Source organism: Mercenaria mercenaria, chromosome 2 (assembly GCF_021730395.1).
Source record: "Mercenaria mercenaria strain notata chromosome 2, MADL_Memer_1, whole genome shotgun sequence".
Lineage (NCBI taxonomy): Eukaryota > Metazoa > Mollusca > Bivalvia > Venerida > Veneridae > Mercenaria > Mercenaria mercenaria.
This window is the reverse complement of record NC_069362.1, coordinates 38,094,879-38,122,663: the sequence shown is the minus strand read 5'-3', so window position 1 is coordinate 38,122,663 and position 27,785 is coordinate 38,094,879. Positions and strand designations below refer to the sequence as shown.

Genomic DNA, 27,785 nt, shown 5'->3' with positions numbered 1-27,785 from the left:
TGTAAACCTTGTGTGTTTAACCCTTAGCACGCTAAATTTCTAAAATAGACCGGTCCATCATTCAATTTGGGCAGTACCACTTATCATTCAAGGGGGTGTTCACTGAAAATTTACTGACTGAATAGCGAACAGTGCAGACCATGATCAGACTGCACGGATGTGCAGGCTGATCTTGGTCTGCACTGGTCGCAAAGGCAGAACCACTTGCCGCCAGCAGGCTAAAGGTTAATGACATGGTATAGAATGTATAAACCTCAAATGTTTTGTAACATGATATTGAACTTGTAAGCCTTGAATGTTAAATGACCTGGCATAGAACATGTAAGCCTTGAATGTTAAATGACCTTGGCATAGAACATGTAAGCCTTGAATGTTAAATGACCTGGCATAGAACATGTAAGCCTTGAATGTTAAATGACCTGGCATAGAACATGTAATGAAATCTGTAAAAAGATCCTTTGGAAGCAAAGAATGCAACCAAGCATAATAATAGCAGACTCAGTTTGATTGAGTCTGTTCATGAGAAGTATTGAAATATGCAACACCTCTTGTGCACCCTAGCGCCAGCTTAAGTGGAACTCTATTACACATCAGTTGAATGGACTCCATGATCCCGAAGGACCAGAAAATATAATAACACTAAATCCAAGTACGGGGAGACTTTTTACAGCCACCACACGTCACTTAAAGATTGCTTTTGTGATAGTTAATAAAATAAAATAAACCTTGAATGTTCAATGACCTGACATAGAACTTGTAAGTCTTGAATGTTAAATGACCTGGCATAGAACATGTAAACCTTGAATGTTCAATGACCTGGCATAGAACTTTTAGACCTTGGATGTTTAATGACATGGCATACAATACATAAGCAACATTTGTTATGTCAAGTAAACCTTAAATGTCTAATGACATAATATAGAACATGTCAACCACATGCGCGGATCCAGAGGGGGGGTCCGGGGGTCTGGATCCCACTTGGAAAATCCTAAAAAAAGGAAAGAAGAGAAGAATGAAAGAAAATGGTTTTTCGAAAAGGCAACATTAGGACTGCATTCAAAGTGTATGTGGCTGCTGCATAATTCATATTTATGTTAATTATCTCTAAGAATCTTTTACCTTTAAGAAAACTTAATTTTATAATTTTGCCCACATTTAACAGGTTAATCCTTAAAACTGTGAAAATAAAAACTGTGTATATAAAACTGTGTATATAAAGAATATACAGCAGAAAAGGTGTCCTATAATGCTCCTAAAATGCCCCAGAATGCAGGAAATGAAGCGCTGAATTTCAAAATTTTCCAGGGGCCCCCCCCCTAGCTGGGCCGCAAATTTTCAAATTCAGCCTGTTCAACAAAGACTTATTGACAACCCTGTCCTTTTATACGGCTAACATCCACACACACAAAAAGCACACCATCGAATTATTTAGTGTATAAAGACACATTTTTAGCTCGACTATTCAAAGAATAGGGGAGCTATCCTACTCACCCCCGCGTCAACGTGAGCGCAAGCATCACACAAATGTTAAAGTTTGCGTACCACCCCAAATATTTTTAAAGTCCATTGAGATATTGCTTTCATATTTTGCATACTTGTTTACCATCATGACCCCAGTCTGTAAAAAGAAGGAGGCGACTCTATTAAGTATTTTGACTGAATTATGGCCCCTTTTCGACTTAGAATAAATGTTAAAGTTTGCGTACCACCCCAAATATTTTCAAAGTCCATTGAGATATTGCTTTCATATTTTGCATACTTGTTTACCATCATGACCCCAGTCTGTAAAAAGGAGGAGGCAACTCTATCAAGCATTTTGACTGAATTATGGCCCCTTTTTGACTTAGAATATGCTTATTGTAATGTTAAAGTTTTACTCATTGCTTATATTATACTATCAAGCACTGAGAATAGTTGAGCGCGCTGTCCACTGACAGCTCTTGTTGTCATAGCTGGAACGATTGATGCATATTAGATCTTCCTGGTCTTAGTGAGGGGGCCAGTCAGACCCCCTCTGAGAACATTGGCTGGATCTGCGCATGAACCAGATATGTTTAAACACATGCCATAGAATATGTAAACATGGAATGTGTCTTGGGATACTGCAGACAGTATAATTGTTCAGATAGATCAAAATCCTAAATTATTATGTGTGATTTTATATATTTTAACCTGATCAATTTGAATCTGTACATATTGCATGTTGAAGTGGTGATGGGTAGGGTAGTGTACAGGAGGCCTCAGGATGAAATCCTGGCAAGAGCAGAAATTGACTTCAGTCTCTTTCAAGTTTTTGAAGCAGTAAATGTAAAATAAATGTAACATTAATTAATTTTAATTCAAAAGTTGGGATTTCATTGACATGAAATACTGATATAATTGGAGCCTGTCACATGTTTGAATATTTAGTCTTTACCAATTATTTGTTTTCCTTTTGGCTTTAGTTAGTATTTCTTTTGAAATCCCATGATTTCACTTGGTTGAGGTGCATGTGTAGTGTTATTTTGACCAGACATTTTCTGGTAACCATAGATTTTCATGTGATAGAAAATCTGTATGTAAAATGGTGAAAGTTGAATATATTTTTGTCAGCCTGTGTAGAGATATATCTGTACATATAAAGTTAGCATAAGTTGAAAAAAGTATTATCTTCAATGCAACATAAGATGCAGGAAAAATGTAGTCTCAAAAAATTCATAGATCTGGTGTTTTTCATCCTGAAGTTCAGTATCTGTGTCTTAGATAAGTTGCCTTATTAAGCATAAAAGGAAGATTTGATTATTGCATGGTTTTTGTGCCATTCAAGAATTAACCATCATATTCTTTACTGTATTATATGAAGCACAATATGAATATATGCTTCAGAAAATATGTACAGATGATGTCAGTTTAAGAAATAATTATTCAAAATTAAAAGTTTTTCTCTTTGACATAAAATTAAAATGTCATTAATATGTCTCGATAATAAATTATGTTAAGTGTTTCTAGTTTGTTGAATTTAATAGTTTTATTTCATATGTTAAATCATATATTATATGTTAAATTATATGTTACCAGTGAAATATGTCAACATTTTGCAGGGACTTGAGCCATAACCGCATTTCACACCTGGACGACACCACTTTCGAAGAAGTTCCAGATTTAGAAATATTGTAAGTTGTTCATATGTTGAATTACATTGTATTTTGAAACCAGTCTACAGTCTGTCTGTTTATGTCCCTCTCCCCTTCCAGAGGGAGGTATGTTGGGCTGTGTGTGAAGTAAGTCATATCACATTGAGATGTGTGGCAAGAGCTTAGGGCCTTGTCCTTTAAAGGTAGTTCTGCACGTTTAGATCAAAAAATTTTCTACAATGTAGAATACAATAAACCTTTAGCCTGCTGGCAGCATTTGTATCTGCCTTTGCGACCAGTGCAGACCAAGATCAGCCTGCACATCCGTGCAGGCTGATCATGGCCTACACTGTTCACTATTTAGTCAGTAAATTTTCAGTGAACACCCCTTTGAATAATAAATGGTATTGCCCAGATTGAATAATGGACCAGTCCATTTAAAAAATTTAGCAGGCTAAGGGTTAAACTCTGATTTTAAAAACTTCAGATTATAAGTAGAAAATTCAGCAAATAAAAAGATAGGGTTGTTTCCTTGATTTTTTATGCTAGACCGATCTGCAAAATTTGGACCTCACACAATTTTTCATAATGGGAGTCTGTGGGAAAATCACAATTTTGATAACTTTTTCATAAATAGAAATTTTTGAACAATGTAGGTTTTAATGAAACTCCTCAGTCGTAGATAAATATATGGTCTGTATTATGGTGAAATAAAATGTGTAGGTCTGTCTGCTTGTTTTTGAGTTATTTGCCTGTGATAAAAGAGATCTGCACATTTCATGTAGATTTTAAGACATTATTTAACATATAAAACTTGTATTATATCATTTCTTTTTTTAGGAAATATTGAAACTTTGCAATTTTAATAAATTTACTCAAGGGTTCCCGTTAATTCATAAAATGATTTTATTTCCATATGCCAAGTCCAGGCTTTATTCAATGCTATCCGGAAAAGTAACTTTACGCCATTACTTCCAGTTTGTCAAACATGCAGAACTACGTGTTTTATTGTTTTGATATTTGATAATACAAATATATATATACAGTCATCATGTTTGTCCACTGCAAATTAGAGTGGCTGAAAATTAAGCATGATTGAAAATTATATCGTGATACATGTATGTAAGATAAATTCAGTCACAAGTAAATGTGATATCAAATGTTTTGATGTTTATTACAGATATCTGAACGACAATTTGCTGACTTCCTTAGATAAAGATCTGTTTAAAGGATTAACTTCTCTTAAAATGTTGTAAGTATCTCTATCATATTATAGTTGACTCTGACATATCCCTACATTTCAGGTATGGCAAAGGTTCAAAAATTCTTTCCACATCGTAATATTTTGATTCCATTTTAGACAAATTTGACATATTTTGACACTGTTTGTGTAAAAAAAGATTTTAAGCCGTGTAAATGAAATTCCTTAATAACAATTAGGATCTGACTAAATGCAGTGACAACAGTTAGCGTGATCGCATCATATGATACAAATTCTTTCCTTTTGTTTGATTTTTAGCTCATCTGATTTTTTGAAAAAAAATGATGAGTTATTGTCATCACTTGAGCGGTTGTTGGCGTCGGCGTCGGCGTTGCCTGGTTAAGTTTTATGTTTAGGTCAGCTTTTCTCCTAAACTATCAAAGCTATTGCTTTGAAACTTGGAATACTTGTTCACCATCATAAGCTGACCCTGTATAGCAAGAAACATAACTCCATCTTGCTTTTTGCAAGATTTATGGCCCCTTTTGTACTTAGAAAATATCAGATTTCTTGGTTAAGTTTTATGTTTAGGTCAATTTTTCTCCTAAACTATCAAAGCTATTGCTTTGAAACTTGGAATACTTGTTCCCCATCATAAGCAGACCCTGTACATCAAGAAACATAACTCCATCTTGCTTTTTGCAAGATTTATTGCCCCTTTTGGACTTAGAAAATCAGTTTTCTTGGTTAAGTTTTATGTTTAGGTCAGCTTTTATCTTAAACTATCAAAGCTATTGCTTTAAAACTTGCAACACTTGTTCACCATCATAAGTTGACCCTGTACAGCAAGAAACATAACTCCATCCTGCTTTTTGCAAGATTTATGGCCCCTTTTGGACTTAGAAAATATCAGATTTCTTGGTTAAGTTTTATGTTTAGGTCAACTTTTTCTCTTAAACTATCAAAGATATTGCTTTGAAACTTGCAACACTTGTTGACCATCATAGGCTGACCCTGTACAGCAAGCAACATAACTCCATCCTGCTTTTTGCAATAATTATTGCCCCTTTTGGACTTAGAAAATCATTTTCTTGGTTGAGTATTATGTTTAAGTCAACTTTTCTCATAAACTATCAAAGCTATGGCTTTAAAACTTGCAACAGTTTTTCACCATCATAAGTGGACACTGAACATCAAGAAACATAACTCTATCCTGCTTTTTGCAAGAATGATGGCCCTTTTTAGACTTAGAAAATCATGGGTAGGACAATATTTCTATTACACAAAAAAAATCAGATGAGCGTCAGCACCCGCAAGGCGGTGCTCTTGTTAAAAAATAGATTGATATTGTTTTATTTTGTGATAATTGATAGCCTATTTTTTATTATTTTAAACAGCTTTAATTCCTACTTTAAAAGACACTAATATTAAATGGCCTAACCAAATTTCACATCAATAGATAAATAATTTTATATGTTGTCAATCATTCAATATGCTATTAATTCTTGATGCACTTTTCCCATAACAACGCTTAACAAAGTCAATAACTAAATTTGCAAACAAACAATTAGTAAAGTATTGTCCGTAAGTATTGACCTGGCACTCATGAATATTCCGTATATTTCCGTAAATTAATTTTCATTGTCCCAACATAATAGCGATGTAACTAAATATTATATAATTCTTAATTGATATACTATCAGATGTGCATGTAGCAATGTGGACAAAGCGTTTACCTGCCAATATCAGGATTGTGGGTTCAAGTCCTACGTCTGACCATATATTTTTTTCCCCAAAATTTTATATGCAGACTTACTACTCATTTGATCAAACGTAACGTGATATTTATGGTTCATTTATTAAGAGTAATTATATTTACCAGTTGTAAAAAAAAAGAATAAAATTGTTTTAAAAGTATCTTAGATAAAAGGACAAATTACCTGTCACCAGCGTTCCAGAATATAGATACTACAAGAGAAAACAATTAAAATTCATAAAATATAACATAAAATAATTTAAACGATAACATTGCAATAGATCTACATTAAATTGTAAAAAAAAGATCTATTCAGTAAGTGATTTCAAACCCGTGTTAACGTGCGTAGAAGTCAGACACCTTACCTCTACGCCATCGTGACATCGATTAACTTTACATGTTACTTGAGTAATGTAGATACTTTCAGGATACTAATATCGCGTAAATTAACGAAAACGCCAGAAAATATTGGCGGAAATGAATGAGTGCCAGGTCAATACTTACGGACAATAATTGATTTCTTTTCCAAAAGCACAAAGAGTCTCCCTGTTTACAAAACTTGGTCCATATATTTGATGAACAAAACATTTTTTGATGTGAAATTCTGGTTATCTTGAAGTATGAAGCTTGTCAGTTGGAATTTGTGACTATGAGTTTCAACTGTGTTTCTGTCTAAATATCATAAAAATTCCTACAAACATTGCATACTCAACTTTTTCTGTGTTGAGAAAGTGTTTGTTAAAATAAAAATTTGAAAATTCATCCCCTTAAGCCAAAACTTATTGGAATGGTTGATATTTGTAAACACAGAGCATTACATTGTGTGTATATTATGCTATATAAATGAAGTACTATGTTGATTATTTGTTTCAGACATTTAAATACCAACTTATTAACTACATTGCACAAGGATCTGTTTAAGGAACTGACGTCACTAACTACCTTGTAAGTAAGCTGTATCAGTTCTCTGCTGTTTCTGTAAAATCTTTTATTCCAGCATTTCAGTTGGCATTTTCTTTGGAAACCATGTAAAACGTGTACAAGGCCATGTAAAAATCATGAAAAAAAAACTTATGTAAAGATCATGGAAAAAAAGATGATGTAAAGATCATAGATAGTTATGAAATGTTTTGTAAAAAAAACTTGTAAAACCATGTAAAAAAAAAGACAGTATAATCAGTGTTCAGAACACCTCCGAAGAACAAACCTCTCTGTACAATGGTAGGTATTTTTCTTTCACTTTTCTGACAGTTCTTAACACTTATCATGCTATAAACATGACTGATTCTGCCTTTGCGACCAGTGTAGATCATGAATAGCCTGCATGGTATTTTTTGTTGTTTTGTCTATTTTTTGCATTTTTCACAGAAGAAGCAATCATTATGTATAATTTTCTAATTACAGACACCTTGACAACAATCTGTTGACTGTCCTACCAACTGACCCATTTAAATACAATACAGCTTTACAATACTTGTAAGTATCATGTTTCACACAAGTTATTCTGTATGTGTCATGTATCACACAATTCATCCTGTAAGTGTCATATTTCACACAAAATGTTCTGTAAGTGCCATGTTTCACACAAGTTGTGTTTCACACAAGTTATCATGTATGTACCATGCTGCATACAAGTTATCCTGTAATGGTCATGTTTCACACATGATATCCGGTAAGTACAGTGTTTCACACAAATTATCATGGAAGTGTCGTTGTCCATTCAAGTTATCCTGTAAGTGTCACATTTCACACAAGTTATCCTGTAAGTGTCATATTTCACATAATTATGTTATCCTGTAAATATCATGTTTCACACAAGTTATCCTGTAAGTATCATGTTTCACACAAGTTTTCCTGTAAATACCATGTTTCACACAAGTTATCCTTTAAGTGTAATGTTTCACACAAGTTGTCTTGTAAGTACCATGTTTCACACTAGTTATCCTGTACCATGTTTCACACAAGTTGTCCTGTAAGTACCATGTTTCACACTAGTTATCCTGTACCATGTTTCACACAACTTGTCCTGTAAGTACCATGTTTCACACTAATTATCCTGTATCATGTTTCACAAAAGTTATCCTGTAAGTGTTATATTTCACACAGGTTATCTTGTAAGGAAATAGTGAAACTTGTATTGTGTCACATATTGTAAGTATTCAATACTGTGAAAATGGGATTAGATAGTGGGGATATAGTCACATATTGTGAACTTTGCGGAAGCCTCTTTTCTTTCTGTAAAAGTTTAAGTGAATTTAAAATGTGATACTTATTCTGTATGACTTAAAGTGTTTGTATTCCTCTGTCTCATTGATAGTAGTCTTTCTTTTATATTCTAATATGCTTGTTTCTGTTAAAACACGCTTACACTTAAATGACATCACGTTAACATGCAATGATGTCAATGTCTTTGTTGCGACCAAGAAAGAGCGCTACTATATTTTTACTACTGTTTTAGATAAAGGGCATATTAGAATCAAAATAATGTATAGAAAAATCGTGTTTTACTGAAATTAATACACTCAAAATCGGTTATACGTCGGCAGAATAATTCACTCGGGCTATGCCCTTGTGAAATTATTTCGCGGACTTATAACCTCTTTTCGTGTATTAATAACCTTAAAACACAATTTTTCTATACATTATTTCTTAAATGTTGTTATATTTTAGCAGCAATTAATATATACTGAATTGAATAGAACCATGTAATGACTGATTAGTTTTCATTCTTTGGTAGTTGTTTTTCATTTGATATTTCCTTAGTCAGATATTTTTACCTTGTTTTACTTTTTATTTGAATTTTTCAGATCTCTAAGTGCCAATCAACTGTCAACAATCACAATAGGGGAATTTGATGACCAGACTGCTACATTTACAGTGTAAGTATTAAATTTGTGATTGCTCTGTTCGAAATTATTGATAACTAATCTTATCTGATGATTGTGAATTAACCTGTTCTGTAGGGTTTTCATGTTATAACATCATTCTGCAGAATCCCGAGGGATTGGTTGGTGCCCGAGCCTGGTAGGTCGAGGATAACAGCATTTCCTGAGGGATTGTGAAAATGTTATAACACAAAATGAACATGCGTTAATGCTGTTCTAACATGAAATGTGTAAATAACAAAAAACGAATAAATTATTCCTCAATGTCATTAAATTTCCATGAAACGTGCGGGAATGTCTGCGTTGTTTTTTAACGTTGATTTAATTTCCTTTTGAATTATCCATTTTAGGGCCGGAATGCGCTTATGCTTTGCCGTGGAACACTCGTATATAAAAACATATTTTAACGGCACGTGAGGGCGAGAATCTCTCTGTTAACACACGTTTTCTGTCCTGTTGAAACACCCCCGAAAATGGACAAGAACAGCAGTTTTATGTTAGAATAATGATTGATGACTGATGTGTTCTCATGATAGATCTATTTAAATGTTTTCAGGATTTATGATAGAATCATTTAAATCATTGATAATGGATTACTTCTAATGATTTATGATTACTCTATTTGACAATTGATTTATATTTTTATCACTTGGCTCTTTAAAGTGACCGATTAATTATTTAGGGAAATTTTTGTTTCCAGGTATTATTTTATAATATGTTTAATCATGGTTTCTTTCACTGTTGCAGGGATGTGTCAGGCAATCCGTTTATATGTGAATGTACAGTTCGGGACTATTTGTATGACATAAAGTATGCAACGTCTATGACACTAGATAATGAAGACTCTATTTACTGTACCGACTCCTCCTTAGATCAACATGTATACCTCGATTATAACAATGCAAATTGCTGTAAGTAGCAGTTAATTAACTTACATTCATAATATAGTCGTTCCATATAGCCTGTTTTGTCTAAATTTGTTATTTTTCATTCATCAGTCTAGAAAATCAAACAAACCCAGTTGCATGGTAAATGAATCATTTTTAAATGTAAAGAATTCTCCAATATTAAAGCCATTTTGTTTCCCTTCTTATTAATATTTTTGTTTCTTATAGCTATTTGTTAACACTTTAATGCACAAGTTTTTAATAAGGGTCTTAGTTTCAGAATAAGTTGCACACTTCTATGCAATATTTGTTTGTTTTTAGCGGGAAATCTTGGTTCAGCTTGTACCATCACATATGAGTGCAAAGTGCGGAACTCACAGTGTTACAATGCAAAATGCATTTGTTCAGACAATTTCTATGATACCAATGGTAACACAACAGATGGCGGACTCTGTAATGCCAGTAAGTTCTTCTCATTCTTAAACTGCCGTCTGCTCATGCTCTCACTTATGTTCTCAGCTTGAGTATTTTCTCAACGAGTAAAACTATAGTGATATCTCAACTAATATAATGGGAACGATTTATTCCAAACTCATATAAAAAAGAATGTAACCTAGTAACATGAGAATGATATAATCTAAACTCAAAAAAACAAGAAATACATAATATCAGCTCAGAAAATGAGAGTGATATATTCTCAGCTCACTCCTAGAAAGAAACTTTATTCTCATAAAAAGAAAATTTTGGAAGCAAATTTCTCCATATTGTTTAGTGATATTCTAGGTTCTATTAATTACTGGTATTCATTATCAGCAACTCTCTCTTGAGATGCATGTGAATTTTTTTTTTCAAGCTTATTGTTTGAATTAAAATGGTTATTTTTTATTTCTAGATGAGACAATTTTCAGGTTGAGAATATAATTGAGAGTTTGATCTGATCCTGCACTTAGTCAGCTACTGATGTTAGCCACAGAAATAAGTTGCATCATAATTTTTAATAATGGTAGCTCTTACTGAGGACAGAACACGTAGCCTTTGTTCAGAGGAGTACTCATTTTCTTTGAAACTGAATCAGCTGCCAGTATTCATTGCCAGATGACAGAGAGCTTCTATAATATGCAACCATGTAGGATTTCATCTTTTATTTCTTTAAACATTGCAGGTGTAAGTTATTCACACAGGGTAGTGGTACACATTTATACAAACTTGTAAAATCATTGTTATCATGTAGACAAATGAACAAGATTAAATGTTTTGGAGTGATTTTAGCAAACTGAAATTTTAATATACATAAAACTGTAATATAAACTTACACTGACAATACAAGTATGAAATCACAATCTCTTTCATTCTGTTGAAAAACAAAGTATTTTTAGCTCACCTGTCACAAAGTGACAAGGTGAGCTTTTGTGATCGCGCGGTGTCCGTCGTCCGTCGTCCGTCCGTGCGTGCGTGCGTCCGTGCGTCCATAAACTTTTGCTTGTGACCACTCTAGAGGTCACATTTTTCATGGGATCTTTATGAAAGTTGGTCAGAATGTTCGTCTTGATGATATCTAGGTCAAGTTCGAAACTGGGTCACGTGCCATCAAAAACTAGGTCAGTAGGTCTAAAAATAGAAAAACCTTGTGACCTCTCTAGAGGCCATATATTTCACAAGATTTTCATGAAAATTGGTCAGAATGTTCACCTTGATGATATCTAGGTCAAGTTCGAAACTGGGTCACGTGTTGTCAAAAACTAGGTCAGTAGGTCTAAAAATAGAAAAACCTTGTGACCTCTTTAGAGGCCATATATTTCACAAGATCTTCATGAAAATTGGTCAGAATGTTCACCTTGATGGTATCTAGGTCAAGTTCGAAACTGGGTCACATGACGTCAAAAACTAGGTCAGTAGGTCTAAAAATAGAAAAACCTTGTGACCTCTCTAGAGGCCATATATTTCACAAGATCTTCATGAAAATTGGTCAGAACGTTCACCTTGATGATATCTAGGTCAAGTTCGAAACTGGGTCACGTGTTGTCAAAAACTAGGTCAGTAGGTCAAATAATAGAAAAACCTTGTGACCTCTCTAAAGGCCATATTTTTCATGGGATCTGTATGAAAGTTGGTCTGAATGTTCATCTTGATGATATCTAGGTCAAGTTCGAAACTGGGTCACGTGCGGTCAAAAACTAGGTCAGTAGGTCTAAAAATAGAAAAACCCTGTGACATCACTAGAGGCCATATATTTCATGAGATCTTCATGAAAATTGGTCAGAATGTTGATCTTGATGATATCTAGGTCAAGTTTGAAAGTGGGTCACGTGCCTACAAAAACTAGGTCAGTAGGTCAAATAATAGAAAAACCTTGTGACCTCTCTAGAGGCCATATTTTTCATGGGATCTGTATGAAAGTTGGTCTGAATGTTCATCTTGATGATATCCAGGTCAAGTTCAAAAGTGGGTCACGTGCCATCGAAAACTAGGTCAGTAGGTCAAATAATAGAAAAACCTTGTGACCTCTCTAAAGACCATATTTTTCATGGGATCTTCATGAAAATTGGTCTGAATGTTTATCTTGATGATATCTAGGTCAAGTTCGAAACAGGGTCATGTGCGGTCAAAAACTAGGTCAGTAGGTCTAAAAATAGAAAAACCTTGTGAACTCTCTAGAGGCCATACTTGTGAATGGATCTCCATAAAAATTGGTCAGAATGTTCACCTTGGTGATATCTAGGTCAAGTTTGAAACTGGGTCATATGCCGTCAAAAACTAGGTCAGTAGGTCAAATAAAAAAAAACTAGAGACCTTATTTTTCAATGGATCTTCATGAAAATTGGTCAGAATTTTTATCTTGATAATATCTAGGTCAAGTTCAAAACTGGGTCACATGAGCTCAAAAACTAGGTCACTATGTCAAATAATATAAAAAACGACGTCATACTCAAAACTGGGTCATGTGGGAAGAGGTGAGCGATTCAGGACCATCATGGTCCTCTTGTTATGTAATAATTGGTACAAGAAAACTGTACTTTGGTTCATAAAATAAGAAATTGCTCTGTGTTAATTGATTTTCTCAGTGAAGACTGGCTGTGCTGTTTTTGGTTTTAATTTTGCAGTTGGTAGTCAATAACTCACTTAAATACCTTTGAATGATATTTTTCTTATTTCATTGAAGTATATTAATAACCAGTTCTTGAAAAATATAATTACATCTGCCCTGTATCACTTGAAGAATGTAGTTATATTTCCCTGTATTTCTTGAAGAATATAGTTAATCTGCCCAGAAATATTCTTGTTGCTTGAAAAATATCTGCCCAGTATTGCTTAAAAAATATAGTTACATCTGCCCAGAAATATGCTTGTTGCTTGAAAAATATCTGCCCAGTATTGCTTAAAAAATATAGTTAATCTGCCCAGAAATATTCTTGTTGCTTGAAAAATATCTGCCCAGTATTGCTTAAAAAATATAGTTACATCTGCCCAGCATTGCTTAAAGAATATAGTGACATCTACCATGTATCACTTGAAAAAAAAGTTAATCTGCCCAGAAATATGCTTGTTGCTTGAAAAATATCTGCCCAGTATTGCTTAAAAAATATAGTTACATCTGCCCAGAAATATGCTTGTTGCTTGAAAAATATCTGCCCAGTATTGCTTAAAAAATATAGTTAATCTGCTCAGAAATATTCTTGTTGCTTGAAAAATATCTGCCCAGTATTGCTTAAAAAATATAGTTACATCTGCCCAGCATTGCTTAAAGAATATAGTGACATCTACCATGTATCACTTGAAAAAAAATAGTTACATCTGCCCAGTATTGCTTGATGAATATAGTTGCATCTGCCCTATGTGGTTAAAAGTATCTAAAAATAACATTTAAATAATATATTGCAGGAAATGTTGATAGAAGCTTGATGCAGTTGTCTTTCTATACAAGTTTTTATGTCAGTCATATTGATGTAGACTAAGTGTAGATGGAATGATGCATGGCTGTCTGTCATTTTATAGAGCAAAAAAAGGCATTGAATGAAAATATTACTTAACTTTATCTTGAACAATAAGAGCTTTATGTAGACTCGTATCCATCTTACAAGCATATTTGATGTGCAACTAATTTTTTTTCTGAATAGATTCTTGTCCAGACATACCAAAATATTGTACAAAATATGTTAAATAACCTAATATTATCTCTCAGACTAACAGAACTATTTGCACAGATGTATCACATCAATTTCCATATTTCTGGCACAGTATTCTGTATTCTTAGATATCTATTTGAAATATATCAGAACTATTTGCACAAATATATCACTACATTTTCTGTATTTCTGGCACGATATTAGTTGACATGTTATATATATTTGAAATATATCAGAACTATTTGTACAAATTTCTTGGTACAATTTTTGTGATCCTGGAGCAAATTCTAGAATATACAGGAATTATTTACAGAGGTTTCGCTTGATTATCTATGTCCCGGCATGGATACAGCCTGCTCTGGTTCCAATGTTGAATGTGCCGTGAAGTCCCCTTCATCAAGTGACACATATTGTGTGTGTAAACCATTGTATTATGATGATAACCCTCAGTACCTGGATGGTACCTGCAGGCTTAGTAAGTCGTGTGTCCGTGTGTGATAGCTCACCCGTAACTTCAGCCACATTCTCGTACTGTGAACTCAATTAATTTTGTGGGTAGAAATTCGAAGGTTTTGGCCAAAAGAGGTAAGATTTTGTAGGGATATAGATTTGTGGGTTTTAACCATTGAACAAATTTGAATTTGAATCCAACTGTGTTGTTGGGAATTTAAGTTTCATGGGTTGATTCAACCATAGACTAGCTCCTAGACTATGGTATATTATTTTTTAAATTTTTGTTTTTAAAATTGTGAATGTAGCTGGTCTATATCCTATGTCCAATGATGTTATTATATCTCCCCAAGGAGACATATTGTTTTTGCCCTGTCCGTCCGTCCGTACGTCACACTTCATTTCCGAGCAATAACTGGAGAACCATTTGACCTAGAACCTTCAAACTTCATAGGGTTGTAGGGCTGCTGGAGTAGACGACCCCTATTGTTTTTGGGGTCACTCCATCAAAGGTCAAGGTCACAGGGGCCTGAACATTGGAAACCATTTCCAATCAATAACTAGAGAACCACTTGACCCAGAATGTTGAAACTTCATAGGATGATTGGTCATGAAGAGTAGATGACCCCTATTGATTTTGGGGTCACTCCATCAAAGGTCAAGGTCACAGGGGCCTGAAAGTTGAAAACCATTTCCGATCAATAACTAGAGAACCACTTGACCCAGAATGTTGAAACTTCATAGGATGATTAGTCATGAAGAGTAGATGACCCCTATTGATTTTAGGGTCACTCTGTCAAAGGTCAAGGTCACAGGGGCCTGAACATTGAAAACCATTTCCAATCAATAACTAGAGAACCACCAGACCCAGAATGTTGAAACTTGATAGGATGATTGGTCATAAAGAGTAGACGACCCCTATTGTTTTTGGGGTCACTCTGTCAAAGGTCAAGGTCACAGGGGCCTGAACATTGAAAACCATTTCTGATCAATAACTGGAGAACCACTTGACCCAGAATGTTGAAACTTCATAGGATGATTGTACATGCAAAGTAGATGACCCCTGTCGATTTTGGGGTCACTCCATTAAAGGTCAAGGTCACAGGGGCCTGAACATTGAAAACCATTTCCTGTCAGTAACTTGAGAACCACTTGACCCAGAATGTTGAAACTTAATAGGATGATTGGTCATAAAGAGTAGATGACCCCTAACGATTTTGGGGTCACTCTGTGAAAGGTCAAGGTCACAGGGGCTCGAACATTGAAAACCATTTCCGGTCAGTAACTTGAGAACCACTTGACCCAGAATGATGAAACTTCGTAGGATGATTGGTCATGCAGAGTAGATGAACCCTAACGATTTTAGGGTCACTCTGTTAAAGGTCAAGGCCACAGGGGCCTGAACATGGAAAACCATTTCCAATCAATAACTTGAGAAACTCTCGACCCAGAATGTTGAAACTTCATAGAATGATTGTTCATGCAGAGTAAATGACCCTTATTGCTTTTGGGGTCACTCCGTTAAAGATCAAGGTCACAGGGGTCTGAACATTGATAACCATTCCGATCAATAACTTGAGAACCACTTGATCCAGAATGTTGAAACTTCATAGGATGATTGAACATGCAGAGTAGATGACCCCTATTGATTTTAGGGTCAGTCTAATAAAGGTCAAGGTCACAGTGGCCTGTTCATGTAAAATCATTTTTGGGAAATAACTTGAGAACCACTTGACCTACAATGTTGAAACTTAATAGGATGATTGGACATGCAGAGTAGATGACCCCTATATATTTTGAGGTCACTTGATCAAAGGTCAAGGTCACAGGAGCCTGAACAGTGACTTGAGAACCACTAGGCCACTAGTGTTGAAATTTAGCGGGATGACTGGACATGCCAAGTAGATGATCCCTATTGCAGCCAACCATCAGTGTCTCTTTGACTTTCGCTCCTGACCCCTATTGACTTCGTGCCTATAGGACTTTGCATTGGGGGAGACATGCGCTTTTTTACAAAAGCATTTTCTAGTTACAATCAGTTCACTGAGAAACTCTTTAAAATAGACTGGCATTTGTCACTGTTACATAGAATAAAAGAAAGAAATTACATAAGTTGTAATTTTTGTGACAAGTCTAGTGGCTAGTCTAACTCAACCAGAAAATCTTGGATATTATTCTCCCATGAAAATTATTGATTTCACAGTAGTCAGTTAAAATGACCATGATTGGTGTTTTTGGATCCTAATTGTATCTAACTGTTGATAAGATATGTTTAGTGTTTTGTATTGTAAATAATAGTTGTGTTGTTTAGATGTTTTACAAGTGTGACACTGTAATAGAATGCATGCTGATGTTCTTGATCTATTCCCAGAAAGTAGGGACGGGGGATTGACCTCTTGGTCCACCATGAGAAAACTTCTCAGGACATTTTTTTTTATTAAAAGAAAAAGGTCTAATTTTTCATGCAGATGGCATTTTATTATGGAACAGATTTGTATAATTAGTAAAGACAACTTAATTTTACTTATTTCTTTTGGTACCAAATGCTGTTAAAAATTTAGAGTAAAAAGAAAGTATATTACCGGATCTCTGTTTGTAAAAGTACTTCTGAAATGACACAGCAAATTAAGTCAACAGCAGTCATCTAAAGTCTTGCTGTTAATAATTTAAGATATTATTGTTTAACATAAACAATAGTAGGATATTTATGAACTAAAATCATAAATATTCATACATTGTTTACAGCAAATACGCAGTTGTCTGGAAGGACAAAAATAAAGCAAGACTTTAGACTTTTGATGAAGTGAATTCATGCATGCGATTAGTACCAGTATGTAAAAGTCATTAATGTTTGTTTACCTCTGCTGTCATTTGTTTGGAAGTTCCAGGTTATTTTTTTCTTTTTCCTTAAAGTTTGAATATTAATGTCATACAACATTGCATGTTAGAAGTATAGGGATTAGATGTGTCGGTACTAGTGGTTGAACAAGACAATAGTTTGGTAAAGGTTTTTGTTACTGAACTAGAACATAATTCTTAACCTTTACCCTGCTAAATTTCTTAAATGGACTGGTCCATCATGCAATTTGGGCAGTACCACTTACTATTCAAAGGAATGTTCGCTAAACTTTATTGACGGAATTGCGAACAGTGCAGACCAAGATCAGCCTGCATGGATTTGCAGGCTGATCATGGTCTGCACTGGTTGCAAAAGTAGACTCACTGGCTGCCAGCAGGCTAAGAGTTAATATCAGTTTGGACAGGTATGATGACATGAGTTCAGTAGTTTTATGTGTGTGTGGTTTGGGTGTAGATAACAATTTCTGTTTCAGAATGAATATTGCTTAACAGAATTTTAACATTGCAAATTTGACAGTAACTTTAACATTAAACTTCGAGTATACTGTTGAAATTTACTGAATCTGTACATTGTTCATCAGACATAAACTATTTCTATGAATAAATTTCAAGTGACACTACATAAAATTACAAAGTATACATACAAAGTTTCTTTCTTGATAAAGTACAAAGTCTTAAGATTTTCTTATCTCTTTATGGTTTGTTTCACAAATTTCATAAGTTTGTTTCTTTTCAAATATTTTTATCTGTATCTTTTGTAAATCTTTGCCACATTGATCATGTGAATGTTCAAGCTTTACACAAAATACCCCTTTGGTGATTGCTACATAAAGCTAGATAATCAGTTCCGCTGGACAATACTGTTGGAGAAGATGTGGATAGCCAGTCCAATCAGACAATACTCCTGGATAGTCAGTCTGATTGGACAATACTTCTGAATAGTCAATCTGATTGGACAATACTCCTGGATAGTCAGTCTGATTGGACAATACTCCTGAATAGTCAGTCTGATTGGACAATACTTCTGGATAGTCAGTCTGATTGGACAATACTCCTGGATAGTCAGTCTGATTGGACAATACTCCTGGATAGTCAGTCTGATTGGACAATACTCCTGGATAGTCAGTCTGATTGGACAATACTCCTGGATAGTCAATCTGATTGGACAATACTCCTAGATAGTCAATCTGATTGGACAATACTCCTGGATAGTCAATCTAATTGGACAGTACTCCTGGTTTATAGCTGTTTATGTACAGCCCTTTTCTTCATCCTAGAAATGTATAAAAACTTTAAATTTAACATCTATTAAATGTTCATTCTGTGTGTGTGCTTTCAGAGGTGGAATTGGGCGAGACCTGTATAAGCATAAACAACATGTGCCGACCAGATTACTCGATGTGTGGCACAAGTGACACCTGTGAGTGTCAGTCAGATTACTATGACAACAACGGCGCATCAGACATTGGCGGAGAATGTCTAGAAAGTAAGTATCTTACTGTCAAAATATGGCAAATTGTGGCTATGCTGATTGTAGGTTAACTTTCCAGAGAATTTTGAAAATTAACTGTATAAAGTTTACTTGGATAAATAAAAAGAAAATTTTCAACACAAGACCAGACATGAAGAGTAAATATCGTAGCTCACCATAATAAATGTCATCAGAACTATTGGAATACTCCTGGCACCACCATCGGTCTCTTGTTTGGACACCTTATTAATGATTCTCAGCAAGCTTATATCTCTGTTATTACTTATCATAACTGAATGAAACATCATTCATGCCTTTCCCATAATAATACTAACTGAATGACATAGATTTCATAACTCTTCTTGTCATGCTGATAAAATTATGACTGTTTTTGTACTTACTGGTACTGATGATAAACTCTAACAGATGATAAAGTTGACCACCTTCAAATTATTCAATTGCAATTGTTTTTAGCTCACCTGAGCCAAAGGCTCATGGTGAGTTTTTGTGACCGCTCAATGTCCGTTGTGTGTTGTGCGTCGTCTGTCGTGTGTCCGTCAACATTTTGTAAAAAAAATCTTCTTCTTGAAAACCACTGGGCAGAATTACACCAAACTTCACAGGAATGATCCTTGGGTGGTTCCCTTTCAAATATGTTCAAAGAATTGAAGTCCAAGCAGAACTCTGTGGCAACCAAAAGGAAAAACTTAAAAAATCTTCTTGTCCAAAACTACAGGGCCTAGGGCTTTGATATTTGTTTTGTAGCATCATATAGTAGTTCTCTACTGATATTATTCATATTATTCCCTTAGGGTCAAATTTGGCCCTGCCCCGGGGGTCACATGGTTTATATAGACTTATATAGGAAATTTTTTTTAAAATCTTCTTGTCTGAAACCACAAGACCTAGGCCTTTGATATTTGATATGTAGCATTGCCTTATGGTCCTCTACATAGATTGTTCAAATTATAACCCTAGGGTGAAAAGAGGCGCTGCTCCGGGGGTTCTAAATTTTACATAGACTTACATAGGAAAAACTTTAAAAATCTTTTTGTCTGAAACTGCAAGGCCTAGGCTTTTGATATATGGTATGTAGCATTGCCAAGTGGTCCTTTACCAAGATTATTTAAAATTATGCTCCTGAGGTGAAAACAGGCCCCACCCAGGGGGTCTCGAGTTTTGCATAGACTTATATAGGAAAAAAACTTTAAAAATCTTCTTGCCTGAAACTGCAAGGTCAAGGCTTTTGATATTTGGTTTGTTGCATTGCCTAGTGGTCCTCTACCATAATTGTTCAAATTATGCCCTAAGGGTGAAAAGAGGCCCTGCCACAGGGGTCTCAAGTTTAACATAGACTTACATAGGATTTTTTTAAAAAAATCTTCTTGTTTGAAAGTTCAAGGTTTAAGCCTTTGATATTTGGTATGTAGCATTGCTTAGTGGTTCTCTAGCAAGAATTTCAAATTATGCCCCTGGAATGAAAAGAGGCCCTGCCCCGGGGGTCACTTGTATATGAGTTATATAGGAAAATATACTTCAAAAATTATCTGATCATATTTCCTAGACCGTTTAATTATAATTACCTGATGACACCAAGTAACTAGGGGTCACTTGACCGTGACCTTGACCTAATGACCTATGTTTTTGTCTTTTAAGATACAGCCTTGAAATTTGGATGACATTCAGTTTTGCACACCGATCTTAATGGCATAGAAATTTGGACCACGTCAATAACTTTCGATAAAGATTTAAATCTCATCTTTAATGTTCTTATTGTGACCTACTGATCTACTTTATTGTTTTTGAAGCTACAGCAAATTGATTTTGGACCACATGTATAATGTTTGATACAGATTTTAATACTCATCTTAAATAGTCTTTATTGTGACCTACTGACCTACTTTCTTGTTTTTGAAGATATAGTATAGAAATTTGGACCCCATGTAGAACTTTTGATACAGATTTCAATACTCATCTTAAACATTATTAACCCTGACCTACTGACCTACTTTCTTGTTTTTGAAGGTAGAGGAAAGAGATTTGGACCACCTGTAAGAAATTTTAACAGATTTCAGTACTTATATTGAAGAATCTTTACCATGACCTTCTCACCTAGTTTTTTTTTGTTTTTGAAGCTTTAGCAAAGAAATTTGTTCAAGCAAGCAGTTAAACTCAGGTGAGCAATAGGGCCATCATGGCCCTCTTGTTTTATATAATTGAACATGCCATCTAGAAGCAACCACTTACAACACCAACTGGTGTAAACAAAAACAAAATTGGTAAATAATCTGTATAAATAAATGACTTACATTTGTCTGTTTAAAAAATATTTATCCAAAAATACTGGGGAAGAGGATGTTTTGCGCATGCTCACTGTCAACACATGAAGGCCTGACATGGGGTCACTTTTCATAACTTGATCGGGAATGACTGATGCAACATTTTTGGGAAAGTTTCAATATAATATTATGGAAAAATTTTTTTTAATGACAAATTGGTTGAATTTATCATCAGTCAGCGTTCATATAGTCCCCATTTTACATACTCCTTTCAGGGCCTCACTTCTTGTGAGTTTGCATACTAAATATAAATTTAAATGATGTCATTTATTCAGTAAGAGCTAAGCTTTATTTTGATACCCCTCGGCAATATATGACCATTTTGTGTTGATTCGCCATAAAACCCAACTCACTTATTTTGATACCAACCATTGATTACAATTTGTAGAAATAAAAAAGTTACAGGTAAAAAACCTCAATTTCTGTCCGAGTTTATCATCAGTACCAGTATCCATTTTCCAACAATACTCTGTTTTCCATTGCCAGAAAGTTAGTATCTCATTAACTACACATCACAACTATACAAAGGCAAAGGTTCCATAACTGTTGCTTTCATTGTAAAAGAATTATGTCCCTTTTCATACTTAGCCCTATTATTCTTCTTTCTGCTTTTAAGAATATTCTATTTGTTAGAGTTAGTACATGACTTTTTTTTTTCTTGTGTATCATTGTGTAACTCTAACCTTGGTCTTATGGTATAGTCTCTAAAAATTGAAAGGAAGTAATCTGGTTCTAGAGTAATTCATTATAAACCAGTTATAAGGCATGAATACATGTTTCATATGTTTTCAGAACTTGCACTGAACTCCAAGTGTAACGAGACATACCAGTGTGCGCCGAGTAACTCGGAATGTAGAAACAGTGCATGTTCTTGTTCCGATGGTTACTATGACTTCACCAACATTGGACAATGTAAAGGTCAGTCATTTATCTGTTCATTTCTTTTATGATTTTCTGATCTTTTCAAACACATACTGAAGTAAATTTCTTTATATATTTTTTTCAATTTATTATCCACATATAGCTAAATTCATTTTACACAAACTTTCCAATCTCAAATTTCACTCTTTTGTTGTCTGTTTTGAACAGAATGTGCTGTAAATGGGGCGACACACTTTTCTCTTTGCTGGCAGTTTTGAAGAATTTTATTCTCAAAAATAATCCCAGTTCAGTTTATTTCCAGGATTATTTTGAAGTCAGCAGATTTTAACTTTTATGCTAAAATATTCTTTTAATACACATAATATGCAATCTAAAATTTAATACTTATACAAGTACACGATTTACAGCATTATGTCCTTTCCTTTATACTGTACAATCATTAATATTCGTGGTGGACCGTATTTTGTGATTGAGTCAATCCACGAAATTTATCCCAATGAGCAAGTAAAATTCCCATTCGTTTTGAAGAAGTTGAAATCAACAAATGCATATTCCAAGGAAATTGCCGTTTTGACCAAAACCACGAAATTTCATGCCCACAAAATTAAATGATTTTACAGTATATTTTCTGTCAACTTACAGGGACAAACTCCACATCACAATATCTGTTACAGACAATGAGCTATATTAGCTGCATTTGTTATATAATATTATCTAAGTTCATGTTTTATATCCGCTGTAGCTAATCTACACGAGACGTTGCATTTGCTTGCGAGTTCATACACCAAAAACAAAAAAAGATTTTTCTTAGTTTCCAAAAATGCGACCTAGTTCTGGAGGCATGCTCCTTTCAATTTGGTAAAACAATCTCAGATATATTGGTATGAATCTAGTAAACTATCTTTAATTTTACATGGCTCAAATTTATTGTGAGTTATACAAAGAAAGTAGTCAGTGTTGTTTATTCTGCTATAAACAATGGATGACATACAGTGAGAGAACATTATGATGTTGGTTATGATGTAAGATAGCTGAATGTCACCAATCTTATTACTTCTTCTGATAAATGAAATTCAACATGAGCCGTGCCATGAGAAAATCAACATAGTGGGTGTGTGACCAGCATGGATCCAGACCAGCCTGCGCATCCGCGCAGTCTGGTCAGGCTCCATGCTGTTCGCTAACAGTTTCTCCAATTCCAATAGGCTTTAAAAGCGAACAGCATGGAGCCTGACCAGACTGCGCGGATGTGCAGGCTGGTCTGGATCCATGCTGGTCGCACACCCACTATGTTGATTTTCTCATGGCACGGCTCAATTATAATTTTTATCATCATGTTTTAATGAGCATGTTAGAATGAAACTGAACTCGTTGTTTATTGTCTGATTAAGCATGGTTTATTGTTCAGATAATTGGATATGTAACCACCAGGTCTTACACACTCATGGTTTAATTACTGTCTTCCTTACCATGGTTAATCATACAACAAACTATGCAAAGACCTTGATGATTTGATAAACAACTGGATTTTATTATATTCATCTAATCATGTGACAACCAATACAGATGCTTCAGAAACATTTATCGATGTGATTGAATCTCGACGGAAACGTTCCCTCAATTTAACAGCAGGTGAAATACATACCTGGGATTTGGGATTTTTTTTTTTTCATTGTTGGTATAAGTCACACCTGCAGTTGTGAAGGTGCACGTAAGGTCTGGTTTCCTGGATAAGGGTTTCAAAATTATGGTGTAAGGGAATGGTGAACAGTGGTACCTTTAATTTGGTATAAGATTTATGTTATTTGTGGTAAAGGGCATCTAATAGTAATTTTGGCAATTTTTTCTTTTCACTTTGTAGTCATAGGTTATTAGATTTGCATCGAGAAATATGCATGAGTTCTCCCACGGAAATACCATGTATTGTGCAACTTCAGCAATGCAATATTATTCCGCGAAAAAGCACGTGCATATTACTCGATGCAAATCTAATAATCTTTTTTTTTACATACGCATCTACATTTACAATTATTATATAAATTATTCAAATTTGTATTTAAGCCTGAGTGAAATTGAAAATAGCGTTGTTAAAGAACTTTTAAAGTGAAACTATTGACCTGGGTTGGTCTGCATGAAACCTCCATATTTCACAAGCATATGCATTTATAGAAGAATATTGTGGTGGGTTGTATCAACCTGCAGACAAATACGGAGTTAGTGTTAATATTGTTCTTTCAGCATTAACTGCCATAGCACACGTATGCCTGTCTTCAGCAAACACTAAACATTATTTATCATTTAACCTTTAGCATGCTAGATAAATTGTCGTCTGCTGGAAATGTCGTCTGCTAAAATTGTAAAGTTCATTCAATTTGCTCCAAAATTGGAAGAAATATTGTCAGAGTAGCAAACAGCTTGGAACCTGATCAGACGCCGATTTAATCGGCGTCTGATCTGGTTCCAAGCTGTTTGCAAAGGCTGTTAAATTCACCTGCAGCAGGCTAAGGGTTAAGAAATCCTTGTACAAATAGTTTCAAGTCTATATTTCTTATTGAACATTTTCCTTGTTTTCAGTTTCAGTATTAAAAGAAGGTGATTCAAACTGTAAACATATTATGCCTGTATTAAACTTATTTAGTCTGTATGTAGTTCCAATAAAACCAGCAGAATATTAGAATATAAATGTGTTTTGAGAACATTAAAGTGTTAAAAAGCTTAATAGAAATAGTAAAGGTAAATGCTTAATTGCATTGGCATCAGTTGGCATGTATCTTTAATTTTGTCATTTTGCTATAGAAAGTTTATGAACATAAGAGGTAAATGTGATCATAGTTAGACAGGATTTTGGCTTTATGTTCTCCATTAAAAAAAAAATTGTTTGAAATAAATAGATTCAAGCATGTTCGTTTTCGTATCTTACAAGTCAAAATAATTGCAATACATATTAAGTCAAATATTATCTCCCTTTTATCTAGTACCTCATATGTTTGACACATTGCCTCCCTTATATTAAGTATTTACACCATTTCTAGAACAGTTAAATTTTGTTTAAGTTTATTGTTAGTTATATATGTTGATGTTGCTTTTGTATTGTTGTATTGTGTTTTTAAAGTACTGTGTTTTTATGTGATGCTGTTAGTATGTGTCTGTGTCTTTAATTGTCATATTTGAAACTTTCTGTTCTAAAAGTGTCTGCTTTCTTTCATACATTCACATGTATTCCTGCATACATTAATCTCAAGAAGTCAAATGACTAATTCGAGCACACAGCTTGTGTTTTCGATAATGATTTGAACAGAAAGCTGTGTGTCTGAAGTAATTTGCCCTCCACCGCTGATTCATGTAGAGAAGCTGTCAGTTATTTGTAGAGAACAAGTCAGTACTGGTGCGGAATCAATGACCACAGGTTAAGAGGTCACTGAAATACTGTTGAATCTATAACACTTTGAAAACATTTCTTGTTTTCATATGTACTGGAAAAAATATGGTATGGTTTTTAGATGAGCCGTGCCATGAGAAAACCAACATAGTGGGTTTGCGACCAGCATGGATCCAGACCAGCCTGTGCATCCGCGCAGTCTGGTCAGGATCCATGCTGTTTTCTAATGGTTTCTCTAATAATAATAGTCTTTGAAAGCGACCAGCATGGATCCTGACCAGACTGCGTGGATGCGCAGGCTGGTCTGGATCCATGCTGGTCGCCAAGTCACTATGTTGGTTTTCCCATGGCACGGCTCAGATGTATTATTATGAACAACTATTTTACAATTTTAGGAATTCAGAGTATGTACTTTAGTACCCCATTTATCATAGATTATGTAATACCTTTTTTTGTTCACAAAAAATATAAGTTCTAAGTCTGTATTTTTCTCACATCTCAACTTCAAAACAACCTTTTATCAGGTAAAAGAGGAAAAATGTTTCATTTGCTGAATTATAATATTCAAAAACTTTATTCCTGACCAGACAGAATAATTTTTATTTTATGAAAGCAGAAAATAAATTGCATAGCTTTCTTGCTTGGAGAGAAATATTTATGACTGTGCTGTACAGCAAAACATTAAGTATAGATTTAAAGTGCATGTATCATAACTAACTTATTGTACATTTCTAACCAATCAGCTTATAATGGCCGCTACAAAAGGGATGTCAGCCCATTGAAAATATTCTGTAAAAATCACGGTATTCTGCCAGCCAATTGTAGTAAGTATCTCTCCAAACTCACAGTCATGTTAACAGCGTTCTTGCACGTATAAATCCATTTTTGAGCATTTTAAATGGGAAAGATTTGATTGGTTGAAATTGTCAGTCAAACAGCCCATACCAGATGTATTTTTGCAACTTTTGAGTCTTATTTTTATGTAAATCTTGATTTTCCAAAACGATACTGAAAACCAGACTTTGAAGTTCTGCTGAATATTATCCATGCAAATCTTTTACACTGCTCAAGTCATAAATAATTCAAATATTGTCAGGGTTATTAAAACTATTCCAGTGTGTCATTATATATGTTAACCTCAGCAAGAACTGTTGACTGTTTTCCATGAGTGAAGGGTTTGGTTTACCAACAATTTAAACAACCATATTGAAAAGCTTTGTTTTGCTAGTCTGGAGCAGCAATCCAGTAAGACATCCTAGCTAGAATGTTCCAGTATGCTACAACACCAGGCAGTTCCTTTATCATCCATTTTTATGCCCCCGAAGGGAGGCATATAGTTTTTGAACCGTCTGTCTGTCTGTCAGTCTGTCGGTCTGTCCGCAATTTTCGTGTCCGGTCCATATCTTTGTCATCAGTGGATGGATTTTCAAATAACTTGGCATGAATGTGTACCACAGTAAGACGACGTGCAGTGCGCAAGACCCAGGTCCGTAGCTCAAAGGTCAAGGTCACACTTAGACGTTAAAGGATAGTGCATTGATGGGCGTGTCCAGTCCATATCTTTGTCATCGATGGATGGATTTTCAAATAACTTGGCATGAATGTGTACCACAGTAAGACGACGTGTCACACGCAAGACCCAGGTCCGTAGCTCAAAGGTCAAGGTCACACTTAGACGTTAAAGGATAGTGCATTGATGGACGTGTCCGGTCCATATCTTTGACATCGATGGATGGATTTTCAAATAACTTGGCATGAATGTGTACCACAGTAAGACGACGTGCAGTGCGCAAGACCCAGGTCCGTAGCTCAAAGGTCAAGGTCACACTTAGACGTTAAAGGATAGTGCATTGATGGGCATGTCCGGTCCATATCTTTGTCATCGATGGATGGATTTTCAAATAACTTGGCATGAATGTGTACCACAGTAAGACGACGTGTCACACGCAAGACCCAGGTCCGTAGCTCAAAGGTCAAGGTCACACTTAGACGTTAAAGATCATTTTTCATGATAGTGCATTGATGGGCATGTCCGGTCCATATCTTTGTCATTCATGCATGGATTTTAAAATAACTATGCATGAATGTGTGACACAGTAAGACGATGTGTCGCGCGCAAGACCCAGCTCCGTAGGTCAAAGGTCCTAAACTTGAACATCGGCCATAACTATTCATTCAAAGTGCCATCGGGGGCATGTGTCATCCTACGGAGACAGCTCTTGTTTGTTTCCATAACTATAGCAACACTGTATCATAACAACTCATGCATATTAATCAAGATATTGTCTCCCAGTATGTCAATATAGAACCTGTAATATTGTATTGACCTGTATAAACAAGAGTGTTCTTCTTCCACCACAACCTTATTTTCTGTGAAAATGTTTAAAAGGTGGGATAAGTAATATACACTCACTGATTAGCTTGCAGTCAATAGTCAAC

General features: G+C 34.8%; 1 protein-coding gene across 1 annotated transcript in view; it reads left to right on the top strand.

The window, feature by feature from the left end:
• Positions 1 to 27,785, top strand: part of LOC123562128 (uncharacterized) — a 96,032-nt gene that overhangs the window by 47,455 nt on the left and 20,792 nt on the right. Inside the window, exons 12-22 of the mRNA XM_053525275.1 lie at positions 3,081 to 3,152; positions 4,294 to 4,365; positions 6,944 to 7,015; positions 7,475 to 7,546; positions 8,878 to 8,949; positions 9,703 to 9,866; positions 10,164 to 10,304; positions 14,280 to 14,441; positions 18,615 to 18,761; positions 21,878 to 22,003; positions 23,534 to 23,599. Of these exons, the coding sequence (XP_053381250.1) occupies positions 3,081 to 3,152; positions 4,294 to 4,365; positions 6,944 to 7,015; positions 7,475 to 7,546; positions 8,878 to 8,949; positions 9,703 to 9,866; positions 10,164 to 10,304; positions 14,280 to 14,441; positions 18,615 to 18,761; positions 21,878 to 22,003; positions 23,534 to 23,599 (1,166 nt within the window). The remainder of the gene's footprint in view (positions 1 to 3,080; positions 3,153 to 4,293; positions 4,366 to 6,943; positions 7,016 to 7,474; positions 7,547 to 8,877; positions 8,950 to 9,702; positions 9,867 to 10,163; positions 10,305 to 14,279; positions 14,442 to 18,614; positions 18,762 to 21,877; positions 22,004 to 23,533; positions 23,600 to 27,785) is intronic.